Source organism: Zonotrichia albicollis, chromosome 6, assembly GCF_047830755.1.
Source record: "Zonotrichia albicollis isolate bZonAlb1 chromosome 6, bZonAlb1.hap1, whole genome shotgun sequence".
NCBI lineage: Eukaryota > Metazoa > Chordata > Aves > Passeriformes > Passerellidae > Zonotrichia > Zonotrichia albicollis.
The window spans coordinates 29606899-29621003 of NC_133824.1; the positions used below are offsets into that span (position 1 = coordinate 29606899).

At 40.7% G+C, this 14105-nt stretch overlaps 1 protein-coding gene across 1 annotated transcript in view; it reads right to left on the bottom strand.

Moving 5' to 3' along the window:
* The window catches only part of STARD9 (StAR related lipid transfer domain containing 9), a 93422-nt gene extending 81615 nt beyond the window's left edge, over positions 1–11807 (bottom strand). Inside the window, exon 1 of the mRNA XM_074542970.1 lies at positions 11339–11807. Within this exon, the coding sequence (XP_074399071.1) occupies positions 11339–11385 (47 nt within the window). The 5' untranslated portion in view covers positions 11386–11807. The remainder of the gene's footprint in view (positions 1–11338) is intronic.
* Between the last annotated feature and the right edge of the window lie 2298 nt (positions 11808–14105).

Here is a 14105-nt window from a genome sequence, read left to right on the forward strand (position 1 = left end):
TACTGTCTAAATCTGTCACTGGAATCAGCTGTGACTGACTACTACAGACAACTTCCACATCCAAATGGGTCATGTTAGAAAAGAATGAGAAATGGATGTGGAAAAAGCAAAACAAAACTAACCAAACAAACAAACATCCCAAAACAAAAAATCCAAACCAACCAAACAAAAACCCCCCCAAACCAAATTCATTTTATTTCTGGGCTGACAGCAGGATAGCTACCTGAAGATAAGGATGCTCTTATCTCTTACTTATCCCTCTCAATAATTATAATGGATTTTTAAATAAATAATAGGATAGAACAGAGGAAGAAGAGCTCAGTGTCCTATTTCTCCAACTTTAGGAAGCTAAGAGCAAGACAAAGATGATTTATATTTCCTCTATATTTTGCTTTGTGGTACACTTTCTGATAAAGTTTTGATGAAGCCTAATATCTTTGTAAAGCTATAAGAAATTGGTTTAGAAATAAAAACAATTTTTTCCTTAGTGCACTTTTGTCAAATTTTATTAAAATCAAGGTGAAGACACATTGTCATTTGGGGTTAGATGTATATATATATCTCCTGATAATCACCTGGATCAGTATCATGAGGTCAGATGAAACAAGAATTAGAAAACTGAAGCCCAGCTGACAGCTGCTCACTCCTGGCCCCAGACTTTTAACAGATTCCCTTCTATGTGTGCAGAAGTATTTAGTCCCCCACCAATTACAATCTGCCTGCACTGTGGGCTCTGACTTCAGGTGGCCAAAAGCACATCATCCCCTGCCTTTGGGTCTCTCCACTTCTCAGTTTTTACCCCATGCTTTCTGATTCAAAACAATGCCTTAGGACACACTTAAGGCTTCCATGAAGACAATCACTGTGGCATTTGGGCTTACCAAGCATAAAGAGGTTTTAAGCACATTTCTGAGTATAGCTGTTCCCATTTTGCAGACAGAAATAGTGCTTTGCCCTGAAGTCTCTTGCTTCACATCACTGATTTTTGAGGTATCCTCCTTGAGACAGACTGAACTTGGTATTTCCTGTAGTACAAATTTACACGTGACTCCTCACATAGACAATACAAGGACAGCTCCCAGAGATTTTGGTTAAGCTATGAGTGCTCAGCTGTTCAACACATCAGTCACCAGAGCCCCAGTCAGACCCCAAGAGAAAGGGAAGCACCTTATGTACAGCTGGGTACCAAATGCTGCATTATGTACAGCTGAGCACAGAACCAAGGTCTCATAAGGTCCCCTAAAGAACAAATGAACAAGGAACAGTGCCTAAGGATACAGGCAGGGAGTACCTAAGCTAGAAACGGGCAACTGATGCATTTGGCATCTTGGACATGTGTAACTTTATAAGTGTTTTGACAAGCAAATTCTTTCCACTGTAAATTACTTAAGGGACTTGATATCCATGCACAAATCTCTGCCAGGTGAGCTAATGGACAAAGGTGGCATTTACCCTGTACAGCAGATCTGATTTAAGAGGCAATGGGATGTTTTGACAAAATTTCACAATATCTTAAGAGCAGCAGCAGACAGAGAAAACCAGGGGGATTGTTTAGAAGAGAACTTGCTTTGGTTACATATACCCTTTCCTTCACTGCCCAAGCATGACATTGGCTCTATCCTGCCTCCCAATCCCATAAGCATCCCTAATTTTCAGTTCTTAATGCTCCATTCTTACCAGCCTAAATAGTTCACTGAGTTCCTATCCTTCACCTCCTACACACACACATCATTCCCTACAGGTATCTGCTATGTGTTCTCAGTGACATCATGTCTCGGCCAGGGCAGTCTTCAACTGCTCTGCATGTCTTGTGTCCCTTCTCCTGCTGCATTGTAGCTAGTCATAGGCTGATGTCCCTGCTCCAAAGATTCATAATCCTGCTCTTCTTGTCAGTTCTTCCAGTGTCTAACTCAAGTTACTTTTATACTCCACAAGTAAACCAGTGTTTCTTCCTGGACACGTGCTGAGGTCAGAAAACAGATTACTGAGAATAAATCAGAGAGAAGATCTTGTTCTCAGGTCCCACTCCTGGGTTTCAATTGTGACTTGTACAACACTGAGCTCAACTTCTTGAAATAATGCTCAAACAATGCGTTATTTTTACTTTAGGGGATGATGCAAGCATTATTTGGTCAACACTGAAGAATTCCAGCTGAGAGAAAGCAGATCCCTTAAAATTTTTATGTGCTACACTATTACAAGTCTTCACTGAGCATGGTAAAGAGTTTTAATTATTTAGAACTTGGGCAGAAATGGGTAGATTGAGATGGGAATCACATCAGATTTCAAATTTTAAAATCAATTGGGGGATTCAAATAAAAGGTCCCCCTAAGTACCTTTTATATGTTTTAGAACATAATTCCCCCATAGCCTTGTCTCCTGCAGCAGCTGACCTGTTCTGGGTGAAGCTTAAAAATAATTTTAAGCAACCTTAAGTCTGAAACAGGCATTAATGAATAGAGCGTTTGTGCTCAAAGGGGTGAAATCTGGAATAGCTTTTAATCGTTTTAAATGCCAGGGTACTCTAGTTGCAGAAGTAAGGCAACCTCAACAACAAAGAGTGTTTACAACCTAAGCTGTAATAATTACATGAAACTCATTGCCCTCAGTCCACATGAGTTACACATAACCCTATGAAAAAGTGACTTTACTCTGTGAGTCCTTATAGACTGATGCTTCCACAGGCTACAGTCATTACTAAAGATTAAAGAAGAAATTCCAAACATAAAATCTTTGAGATACAAAAAAATAGTGGATTTAAAAAAAAGTATACTCATATTTACATATATACTTATATTAAAATAAACATAAACCCAGTAAAATACAAATAACATAAAATGAAATTCCTGCATTTCACCAGATAGTATCAAAGCTTCCACACTATGCAGCCATAAAGCATGATGCAGCAATCAAGTACCCTTGTTTGAGTCTCACAAAACAAGAAAGCCACCAGAAAACAGGGACAGAACTAAAATCTCCCCTAGCTCTGCATATTTACAGCATCCAGACTTTTATCTTAACTCTAGACTGTTGCTAAAAGATGCAATTTCTCTTCGCTGCTCCAGCCTCCCACATGTGTTTCCACTTTCTAGCAATCACACACCCATGCAATGACTCAGATCAGCTGTGATCAGGAAAACAACCCTCACACCAAAATAAATAATCAGTGTGTCACAGGCCCCTCAAGCCCTTCAGAGCACTGAACCCAGCAGTCACACAACCTGCTGAGCCAAAGCAAGAGTCAGAGCAGGAACACGTGGTGGTGGGAATGGAGACCCTTCCCTTCTGCTGCAGCTTACAGCCAGAGAGCCAGGGGCACAAAGCAAGCAGCCTTGCCTAGGGTAGCTACCAGCCCTACAGATTCTGCATTTGAGCTCTCTGTAAACACATATTTATGTCACGCTCCATTTAGGTACAAAACAGAGAACTTGGGGAAAGAAAGCCCAGGAGGAAAAACAGACTCACAGCTGTTCTAAATATTTTGACCTTAACTCCAAATTGCAAACAGTACACAAGCTCTCTCAGCAAAACCTGTGTTTGTCAGTACAGTCTTACACACAAGTGCAACAGCTTGCATTTGAATGATAAAGCAACACATCATCCTTAGGAATTGATGCTTTGCTCCACAGGTATGAAAACTGCAATTTTTGTACCAATAAAATCAACTTCAAACTACACTCCTCTAGTGACATGTTTCACTTCTGCTGCTCAGAAGTCACTATGGCCCTAACATTTATTTTCCCCATATTTTCCTCTCCCCCACTTCTTGAAAAATGCATGCTGTGTTTGGGAAATACCTCTCCTAAATTATTTGCCACTAAAACCTATTACCTGCACAAAGATAAAGTTAGAAACAGCAGTTAATGGTGCTTGTCCCAGGAAAGACCTGCATCTTCTCAGTCATACAAAGCTTTACAGAATTGCAGACCCAGCAACAGAACAGCGACATAAATGCAGAATAGAAGGGCAGGGCCGTAATGGGTAGCTACAAGGGAGACCTGGCAGAAAAAAAGTTGCTACAACAGTCCAGAAAATACAGGCAGCCCAAAGGGAATCTCATATAATTTGCTGTTGCTATGAAAAATCACTTTTGCCGGCAGGATGTAAAGCTAATGCAACCCCCAGGGACAAAGACACTGCAAGAATGAGTGGTGGGAAAGAACGATGGAAGGATCAAGACCCCGTAGAGGGACACTTCCACAGCTTGCTGAATCTCAGTGAGATGAGTTCAGACACAGAAGTGCAAGGAGGTATGCAGAGCTGGAGGAAGCAGTGGGTGGAAAGAAAGGGAGAAGTTGGTTTTTTTATACATTCTAAAATTTGCCACACTTCTCCTCCGCCCTCTCAAATGACAGGCACTTGGAGAACAAAGGAAGCTGACTTTTTAAAAGTTGCCTGTTTGTTTTAGGAACATGTACATGTGATAAGGCAAAAATACTGTAGTCATTAGCAGTAGACACGTCATGCAACAAAACAGCTTCTACAATACAGGCCAGCAAAGTACTCACCAAAGTAATCAAAAATACCAAAGCCAATATATATAACTCAAGTACAAGGAAAGTCTTAAATGGTTTTTTAAAGAGGCTTCAAAAATAACCCTGCAAGGTAATCACTGCAAGTACATAATGCTTTCCTGCCTGTTCCCACCACTCAAGCTAATTCCAAACCAAATCTCAATCTGTACTGACACAGTCCCCCAAAAGTGGTGTCAAGAATATCAATCCCTCCCCTCTTGTAGAGGCTCTTCCAGACAAAAGTAGCCTTCTGTGGCAGGATGTGTACCAGCAGTTACTCCTGATGGCTCTTGGACTGCCTTCCCAGGACATGACCCACACCTATGACAGACGGACATTTACCACTTGTACCTGGGGACACTTTGTGCCATCTAATGGCACACCTATGCAAACACCATGCAGCTTGTGTATAATCCTGAAGGAAGTCAAGCCCAACTATTCCCTTGGTCATGAAGTCTAAAGATTTTATAGGAAACTTTAGTTAGTCAGATTTCTCTTTTCTTTCCATTAACAATATGTTGTACACTGTCCCTGACTCTTGTTTATTGGCAGCCTTGGCAGAACTATCTTTGGGAAGCTGCCATCTTCGCACTTCTGGAGTGATTGACCAACAAAAATACCAGAGAAACTATGCATTATTATCATCTTTGCTAATTATTATCATCTTTGCTAGTCTCCAGAGAACACTATCACAGGAAAATGGGTTGAGGATATACCTGTTGAGACTCCATGCTGCTCCATCAAAAATGATAAAAAATATCACAGAGAGCTTCTGTAATCTACTGACAAGTCAAGGTACCTCCAACCACAACTTCCTAAACATGGCATCCACCTAATGTGTATCCTTTATACCTGCTGCTGTAACCCATCAAAGTTGACATGTTAATAGTATGAACATCCTCACTTTGGTCAATGCAGGATTTTTTGATAAGTATCAATAATCAAGTATAAATAATCTAAGACTAATTTTCAGTGTTTCTCATTATTCCCATTACCCAATACCATTTTGGATATTTCTCTTTAAAGTCAAAACTGTTTCACTGGGTCTTGCAAATGGGAGTGCACAGCTGGTCGGCAATCCTCCTACCAAATTCAGAACAGATGTTTATAAATAATTCCAAACTCTCTACTGAAGCCAAGTACACAGAGTTCACCAAGATAGCACGCTGCTATATGAGACAGGCTGCTCTAGTAATTTTTTGAGGCTTCTCCCAGCAGCATGGAGCTTTCATTGCCTCTCATAATGCCTAACAAATCTGAAAGTCAAAAATCACCAGTCTTAGTGATTAGTATTATTCTTGTGTGCTTTTCCTCATTCTCCTTTGCAAATACTATATAGCAAAAAAAACATGAACATTTTGTGCAGATATAAACACGAGGCATCTTCCCGGATAAATCCAAGTCAGAAATACTCCTGCTGATACAGCAGTGCTTTGAATTGTGGAATAGTGATGTTTTCTTTTCATGCAGAGACATGGACAGGAGGAGGGAAGGGGAGAGGAAAAAGTCTTTTTCATCTGTCATACCACCAGCATTAAAAAAAGCATGAAACAAGGAGGATGAAAAACAAGGCTACATTCCAGTCAGTGCAATTTCATCTACCCTTGATTTCACAGCTGTTTACTGAGCAATGACATAGTATAATTCAGACTTTTGCATCAAAGGAATCCTGTAAAATGCCATGTTTTCCATGCAAACCAGAATGTGGATGCAGAAGTCAGTTTTCATTTCTTGACACCAACTATTATATGAATGGCCCGTATAGGGATCAAACCTACAACCCCAGTGCTATCAGCACCATGCTCTGACCGGCTGATCTCATCTCAGGGTCATGCAGAGTTCTGCTCTTTTAGGAAGCTAGAAAGTCTGCCCTTTATCAAACTCTGAAAACCTGGTTCATGCAACTTCAAGAAAAATACATCTGGGAAAAGTTGCTGATGCTGTACCCTTTATTAAGTAACAGATGTGGCTTATGGAAACCACCTGCTAATGCCAAGTACAGATGCTATGAGAAAAGAGCAGCCACCTTAATGATAGCTTACATGAAAATTTTAATAATGGACTAAGTAAAGAAAATAACTAATTTAAGAGAGGGAGGAAAGTATGTCAATATAACCTTAATAGGATATACAAATATTAAATACATTTGTTTGGAGAGGGATTTCCTTTATAAAACCAAAATTAAAATCTCAACTTTTCTTTTAAAAATCCTAGCTCTACTGTGGAAAAGAAACTTGAAATCCTTAGCAATGCATAACTAATGCAGTTCATAGAGATTTTCAAACAGCAAAAGAGTCTTGGAGGCCGGAGACAACTCTCTCCCACCATCAGGTACCAATTCCAAAACTCATGTTTAACAGAGGGAGAGAGAGGAACAACACTTACTCAACTACCACAACATATAAAAGTAGATAAAAGTCTGCCATTTCTCTATGTGTGAGAGGGCAACAGCACCAAAGTCACAAGGAATATATATATATGAAAATATATAAGAAGGAGAACAACAAGCTGCAATCTGCTATTGTTTTAATTTTATTTTGATAAAGCATTTAACATCTGTTATGCATAAGATTCAAGGAATGTTTTCTACAAAACTTACAAGCTATCACTCTTGTCAGCAGTAAACCACATTGCTATATCTGAGTTCTTGTGGTAACACATGAACATGAAAAACAGCTGCTAACACAGTCTATAAAACAGCCATAAGTCTTCCTTGCAAAATAATCCTTTATTTGTTTACTATAATAGAATTATAAAGAGCAAAGGAGATAGAACACAGCAGAGACTAGCTAACAAAGTAAAACCCAATGGTGATTTACTTTGTATCATTTCTAAAATGACCTGAAATTCATCTTAATTTTCCACATAACTTTCCTTTTAAATAGAAATGGATTTAAAATACTCACATCATGATGCACCCGTGAATTGAGCTCCTTTCTCTGCTATTCAGTGAAGCTATGGTCAGCACACTGCTCAGGTGAGCCTCCCACACCAAGCCATTTTCTGGAAATTCTGAGTGAGAAACCTTCCCTAAAATTCCCTCCCAGGCATGGGCTAGCTCACCTGAGCTCCTAGGACCTCAAACTTAACTCCTCCATCCCATCCTGTCCTCAAGCCTCATAAACTGCTGCATTCCAGGAAGGCAATTAGAGGGATATGTCGTGCAGAGCAGCAGTAACAAGGAAAACAACTGTTGCAGCTCAGATGTGACAGCAAACACCTGCACAGCTGGAAGTGTGGCTCAGCTTTGCTACCTGGGACTGCCCAGACATTTCTTTGATGCTTTCACTTGCCAGAGTGTGGAGGACAAGGCCAAGAACTCCTGAGAGGACTGGGGAATACATAACTGGCCAGGAGGCTTCAGGTTACATCTCAGAAGCAACACAAAGCAGAAAAAAGACAAAGGGCAGCTTTTGGCTCGATGTTTAGCAACACTTTCAGATGACATGCCTCTGAGGGTCATAGTGGATGGGAAAGTTCATTTGTGAGTCAGTAAAGACACCAGGAAAGACTCTCCCAAATGAGAGTTCTCTCCTTTTTGGGCCAGAGAAGCAGCTGAAAAGTGGAGATGATATTTTCAACAGCAGAATATGTTTTATGTTTTGCTTGGTCCTGCACAAGTAACTCCCAAACTTCAGGGTACTATTGCTGAATACTGCAGGGGTTTCTGTAACATACGAACACCCAACATGTATTAAGTGAGCTACTCAAGCACAAGGAGAGCCCTGGACACAGTACTGAAATACTTGAATACTTTCTCAGCCAGTCACATTGTTTCCAAGTCTGGAGGGTAAGGTGTCCTATCACAGCACCACACTGCAGATTGCAGTGTTCGCATCCTCCACAGAGCAATCAAAAAAGAAAGAGGAACAACATTCCGCTTTCACCTAGTTACATGATAGCATTCAGAGTGTTTCCATCAACAGCTTCTGACTGACAGCCAAAAATAACATTACACTTTCCTTACAAAACTCTGACATCCAATAGACCAAGCATTAGGATGTCCAGAAATAAACAATAAAGAGATTTCATCAGTTCCCAGCTCCTATTTAATACCTGATTGTTACCTAGGGCTATAGACAATTTAATGTACCCATTAAAGCTTCCATATTTCATTCCAATGGGGAAACATATTTACACAGCGCAAGTATCCATGTAACCACAAAGTAACAAATATTTTTTAGTATATAGAATAGTAAATGTGTAATAAAGATTTTAAAATGTTACTCTGGGGAAAATATTTGACAGAATTTACACCCAACGCTATATTTTGGTGATAAAAAACTCATTTAGTCTGTTACAGAATGACTGATAGCATTATGAAGAACACTGGCTATGGGCTGTTTAAACTTCAGGCAATGAAAACCTGCATTTGTGTAACCATGTTTGTTTTATATCTGTGATGGATTATTTGGCCATAGGAGTTGTCCATCCAAGAATGTACTGTGATAGGTGCCATACAGATGAAGAGAAAAAAGACCACTCTTTGCCTTGTGCTAACTAACAAAAATTTTGACAGCTCCTGCATTAAAATTTTTTTAATGTCTGAATTTGAAGTAATTTTTCAGATGCAAAACCAATGTTCATCTGCCATTGTAAATTAAATGAAGAGCAGCAATGAGGAAGTCTGTGTGGTAGTCTTGAAAAAACCAACCAACCCATGAGTTCTAGACTTTGCCAGAAGCTTTCCAATTTCTGGTACTCTTAAAAGCCAGGTTTAGTATTTTTTGACTGTAACAGACAGTGTACAAATTACAGTACTTCAATCCAGTTGAACTGAAATTTTTACTGTGGGAAGTCTCCTTTTTTAAAACACCTGACAGGTCATAGAAGCTGTGGCAATATGGGTACCCTGTTAGGGCAATTGCAGAGGGTGTGTACAGAAATAGCAGGAGGTTTGTATGAGGACAGTATGGAAACAGTATAAGAAGATGGAAGACAGCAGACTTTTAAGCCCACTGAGAATTTTTTTTCCATGTCTATCAAGGCTACTCAAAGCCTTCATATATTTGGTATTTGCATCTAAGTCATTGCATTTGAACCATTTTGTTCAAAGCTAGAAAGCAGGTTCTCCTGTTCACAGAGCATATACAACCACTTCCTTTTCCTATTTATAAAATATAAAAATCCATCTTAAAATGCCTTTGCTGACCTCAGCTGAGGCAGCACAGTAGAAGGATCAACTGGCCTATTGCCTTTGGGGTCAAACACCGTGAGACTGGTCTCTGCCTCCCTTCCCATCCCATTTGTTACACCACCACGAGTTGAATAGATGGAATTACTTTACAGTTTCTCTCTCCATTACCCCCTGAGTTTCCACTCTCACCTTCATACAAACATTTCTGTTTCAGCCTCAGATTAATTCCTCTCATGTGCAGAAAGCTGCCCACCTCTCTGATCCTGCCCTCCTCTCCAAACAGCTGCCCCACAGTAACTACGCCAAAGGTTTTCCTGTTTATCTCACCTTATCTGACAGTTACAGGTGCTGTTTATTGCTATAATGACATATTCAATATTATGTGCTATTTAAACCCACCCCAGAAAAACATGAAGACAGATGTGCTACAACATTCCTCACCAAGGAGGATCTAGTGAGAGGGAAGGTCATGATAAAAATCAACTAATATATCCACGGCTAAAGCAACACCAAGCAATAAAAGTTTAAACTTAGCTTACTTCAATGCTGCAGCTCTTCTCAAAATAGGCCAGTATCTATTAAAATCTGTTCTGTTCACCACTGTACAACATATCAGAGCTATACAACCCAAGTATGATTTTAACTAAAATTATGGACAGAGTATTTTTAAAATCAGTTAGCTTTGACTTAAAGGCAAAGTGTATTGAAAACATGCAAATTAGTTTGCACATTTCCCTGTTCTATTAATACTTGCAGGCTTGTTTTGGGTGGGATTTTAAATTTTATTCAAAACTCTCTGGTGTCCTTTCTTAAAAATGAAATAAAAATCCATAGCCAAATAAGAACAAAAGACTGCAAAATATGCTAGTGTACTGCTGGATAAATGACTAGGCTAGTTTTCTGGCTGGGCAACTCTTCAAGAATCATTTTCTCTACTGCATGAAAGAGTTATTTATCACAAAAGTCCACGCAGTCAGAAGACAACATGAGGGACTGGTACCAAAAAGAAAGGCAGCATCAAATCAAAGACTGGCCCTCAGAGCTTGTACCACTTTTCAAACCATTCCTGTTTGGAGTGCTATAGGATTGCTTTAACAGGAGGAGTAAACCATCAGCCGCTGACATTTGGGCTGCTGGCTTTTTCTCCTCCTTTTCTGCTCCGAATTTCCAAAGTCTGCAAGGTTTTAAGCACGTAATATTTACAAATAACACCAGAGCATTGTGCTACGGCATATTCTTGTTTGTGGGAGTTGTCTTCCAGCTGTAACATGCAACTTTTGGGATTTCCATTGGAGCCAAGTAAGCCGGGGAGGGAGCGGAGCTGAGCGACAATGGGAATATCCGGCTCTGCCTCCCGCTGGAAAAAACAGCAACAACAGAAGGGGAAGGGAAGACTCCTGGACCCTGTATAACAATTGGCCTGTTTCGGGGAGCTCAGGAAGAGGGAAGTCAGCCTAACAGCTCCACTGGTGATTTTTCGAAGCAAACTTTCCAAGCTACTTAGCGAGGCGGCGAGAGGCTGCCGCCCCTCCTGCCGTGCCTCCCCCAGCCGCGGCTGAGCAGCTCCGGGGCGGCGATCCCGCCCCGGCTGACAGGACCCGCGGCCCCCGGACGGGACCCGCGGCACCCGCTCACCCCCGCTGCCGCGGCCCCCGAGCCTCCCGTGCCCCTCCGCGTCGCTCCGCACCTTTTGCTCAGAGGCCGGACCCGCACGGCTACCTTGACGTTGGCCATGGCTCGGCTCACGCCCAGCGGCTGCGGCCGCCCGCGCCCCGGCCCCGCATCCCGGGCGGAGCGGGGAGGAGCGGAGCCGCCCGTCCGTCCGTCCGTCCGTCCCGTCCCGTCCCGCCCCGCCGGGGAGGGCAGGGCAGGAGAGAGCCCGGCCCAGGCAGCCCCCGCGGAGGGAATGCACAGAAACTTCCCCGGGCAGAGAGCAGGCGTTTCGGGGAAAGGCTGCCCCGAGCAGCCGGGCGCAGCCTCTCCAGCGGCCAAACCGCGTTTTTCCGCCTGGGACAGGTCTGCCCGGGAGAGCGGCACCCCCGGAGATAGAGACGGCGGTTCCGCGCTCCTCCTCAAATTCTCTTTGCAGCAGCAAACCAGCGCGGGTTTTACCCAAGAGTTAATGGGCAAAACTAGCCCGATTAAGGGTGATGCCCTTAAAGCATCACTAGGGACGAGCACTGTAAGCCCTCCACATTAATTTGACAGGAATTTAGGGAAGGCAAATATCCCTTCCTTATTAGTGCTAAAGGAAAGGTCTCAAGTGTTTTAGATTCCTTTGGAAACATCCAATCTTCATGTGGGTCGTACTTAGGATCTAAAAGAAAAATTTGAAACTTCCAAAGAACTTTAATTGAAATCAAGATATAGTTGTCGCATTGATTGAAGTTTTGTACTTGGAGTAATATACAAGCCACGGAGTTTTAAAAAAATTTATTTTAGAATACTGTCTCGGTCAGCTACGGATGTTACAGGAAGATGCAAGAGCAAATAGCATTGGCATAAAGAAGATGTCAGGCTCAATAGGCAAGTCCTGCTTGATTTTGACAATTCCATTTGCCAATGCAAATTTTTAAATAGACTTCTGGTTTTGCATTTCAAAATATGATAAACTATGCCATATCTGAATATCATATATGAGAGTTTTAGAGTCCTAAGTTGTTTTTATATTTAAACAACTTCTCTTTTAACTGATTTTTAACTGCTTTTTTGTACTTTATGTATAGTTATTTTCATGAAACAGTTTGCCTTAAACTCCAGAAATGTTATATCTAAAGGAAAAAGGTACCACAATTCAGAAGTTTTCCCAAGTGAAGAATGGCATAAATCCTTGGGTCCCAATACTCCATTCACCACAGAGATGCTAAAATGAATACCTACAAGCTGTGAATCACTGTATACTTTGATTTGTCTCTTTAAATCGCACTGAAGAATTAATTGACACATCACTGGCAAATGGCAATTAGCTAAACTCTACCAACTCCAGTCAACTCTTCAAAAGTAGATACAGTAAAAGAAGAAAACACGCTCAACTCTTTGGGAAATGGCAAAGAGTTACAATAAACAAACTGACTACAATGTTTTGTAGTCAGTTTGTTCATTGTAACCCTTTGTGCTCTAGAATGATTAAATTGTGCTCTAAATTTATTAAATTACAACAGCTTTAATGTGCCTGATCTAAATCATCACTGTAAGACACAAAGTGAGAGTCTAAGCCTAGAATATATGTAGAGGATATTGACTGACAAAAATCACAGAATCAACTAGGTTGGAAAATACTCAGCTCATTGAGTCCAACCTATGGTCACCTATTGTTCTGTTTTCTCCCATGTCACAGAATGTGCAAAGGATTTTTATTAAAAATGTCAGGTTCTCTGCAGTTGTGTGGAAGAACACCTTGATTTCCACATCTGAAAAAACAGTGACATGGGACTTTGGACTCAAATCCTGTAACAATGTATAGCAAGTGTTGACACAAAGATCCCAATAATGCTTGTGGGACTCAAACACAAGTTTATATTCTTAGATTCTATCTAGTGACATTCTGCTTAAATCTAATTCAAATTGTTTCTATCCTCTTAGCTTTTCTCAGCAGCAGCAGAGGAGCATCAGCTAATGTTCCTCAACAGCTGTACTGTATAGCTTACACAGTATGCTAGAGAATTGTTAAACTGGATGTCTTGCATTCACACTCTGCAGAATGGTTACAAAGATTAAAATGAGATTCTCAGAAAAGTTTAAATATAAAACAGACCAAATACAAGTAAGTTTTAGTAGAGTGTGCTCAACAAAGAGACAAAGAGTTCTTCATTAATTCTACTTTAAGTTTATATGCAATAATCAGATAAACTTGTGAACTTTGTGCTACCGAGCCACCCAGTGGTTACTTTGAGAAAGCAAAACGCTCTTATTTCAGCAGTAGGAATCAACAGGTGGACGTTCACATAACAAATGATACAACAGTAGAAAGGAATACATCTGCACCGCTAGTGTGTCTATTTCACATCCTGAATACAAAACCAGGCACCCTCCAAAGACAACCAGCTATCCTGGATTATAAATGTCCTGCCGGTGACATTGTACCAACTCATCTCTTCATGAGGGCTACAAATTGGGACAATCAATGGTTTTGATAAACTGTCAATCTTACTCATGGAACAAGAGTTTTATTCTAAGTGGGACACTGAAAATCGGGCAAACAACAGATAAAGAGAATCTGAAGAATATATTTATCATTACCATTGAAGCATGGTTTCCAAATCAGTAGATCTGTCATATATTAGCAAGTCCATTTCCTGCTTTCCCACAAAACCACATCAGTCATAATAAACTGTAATTTAAAACTTATTTAATTTCTTGATTGGAACTCCTATAGAAGCATAAGCTTGGACCTAAGACTTTGCTCCATAATTTTAATTATAGGATTTTGTAACAAAATTAAAAGCTGAAGAAAC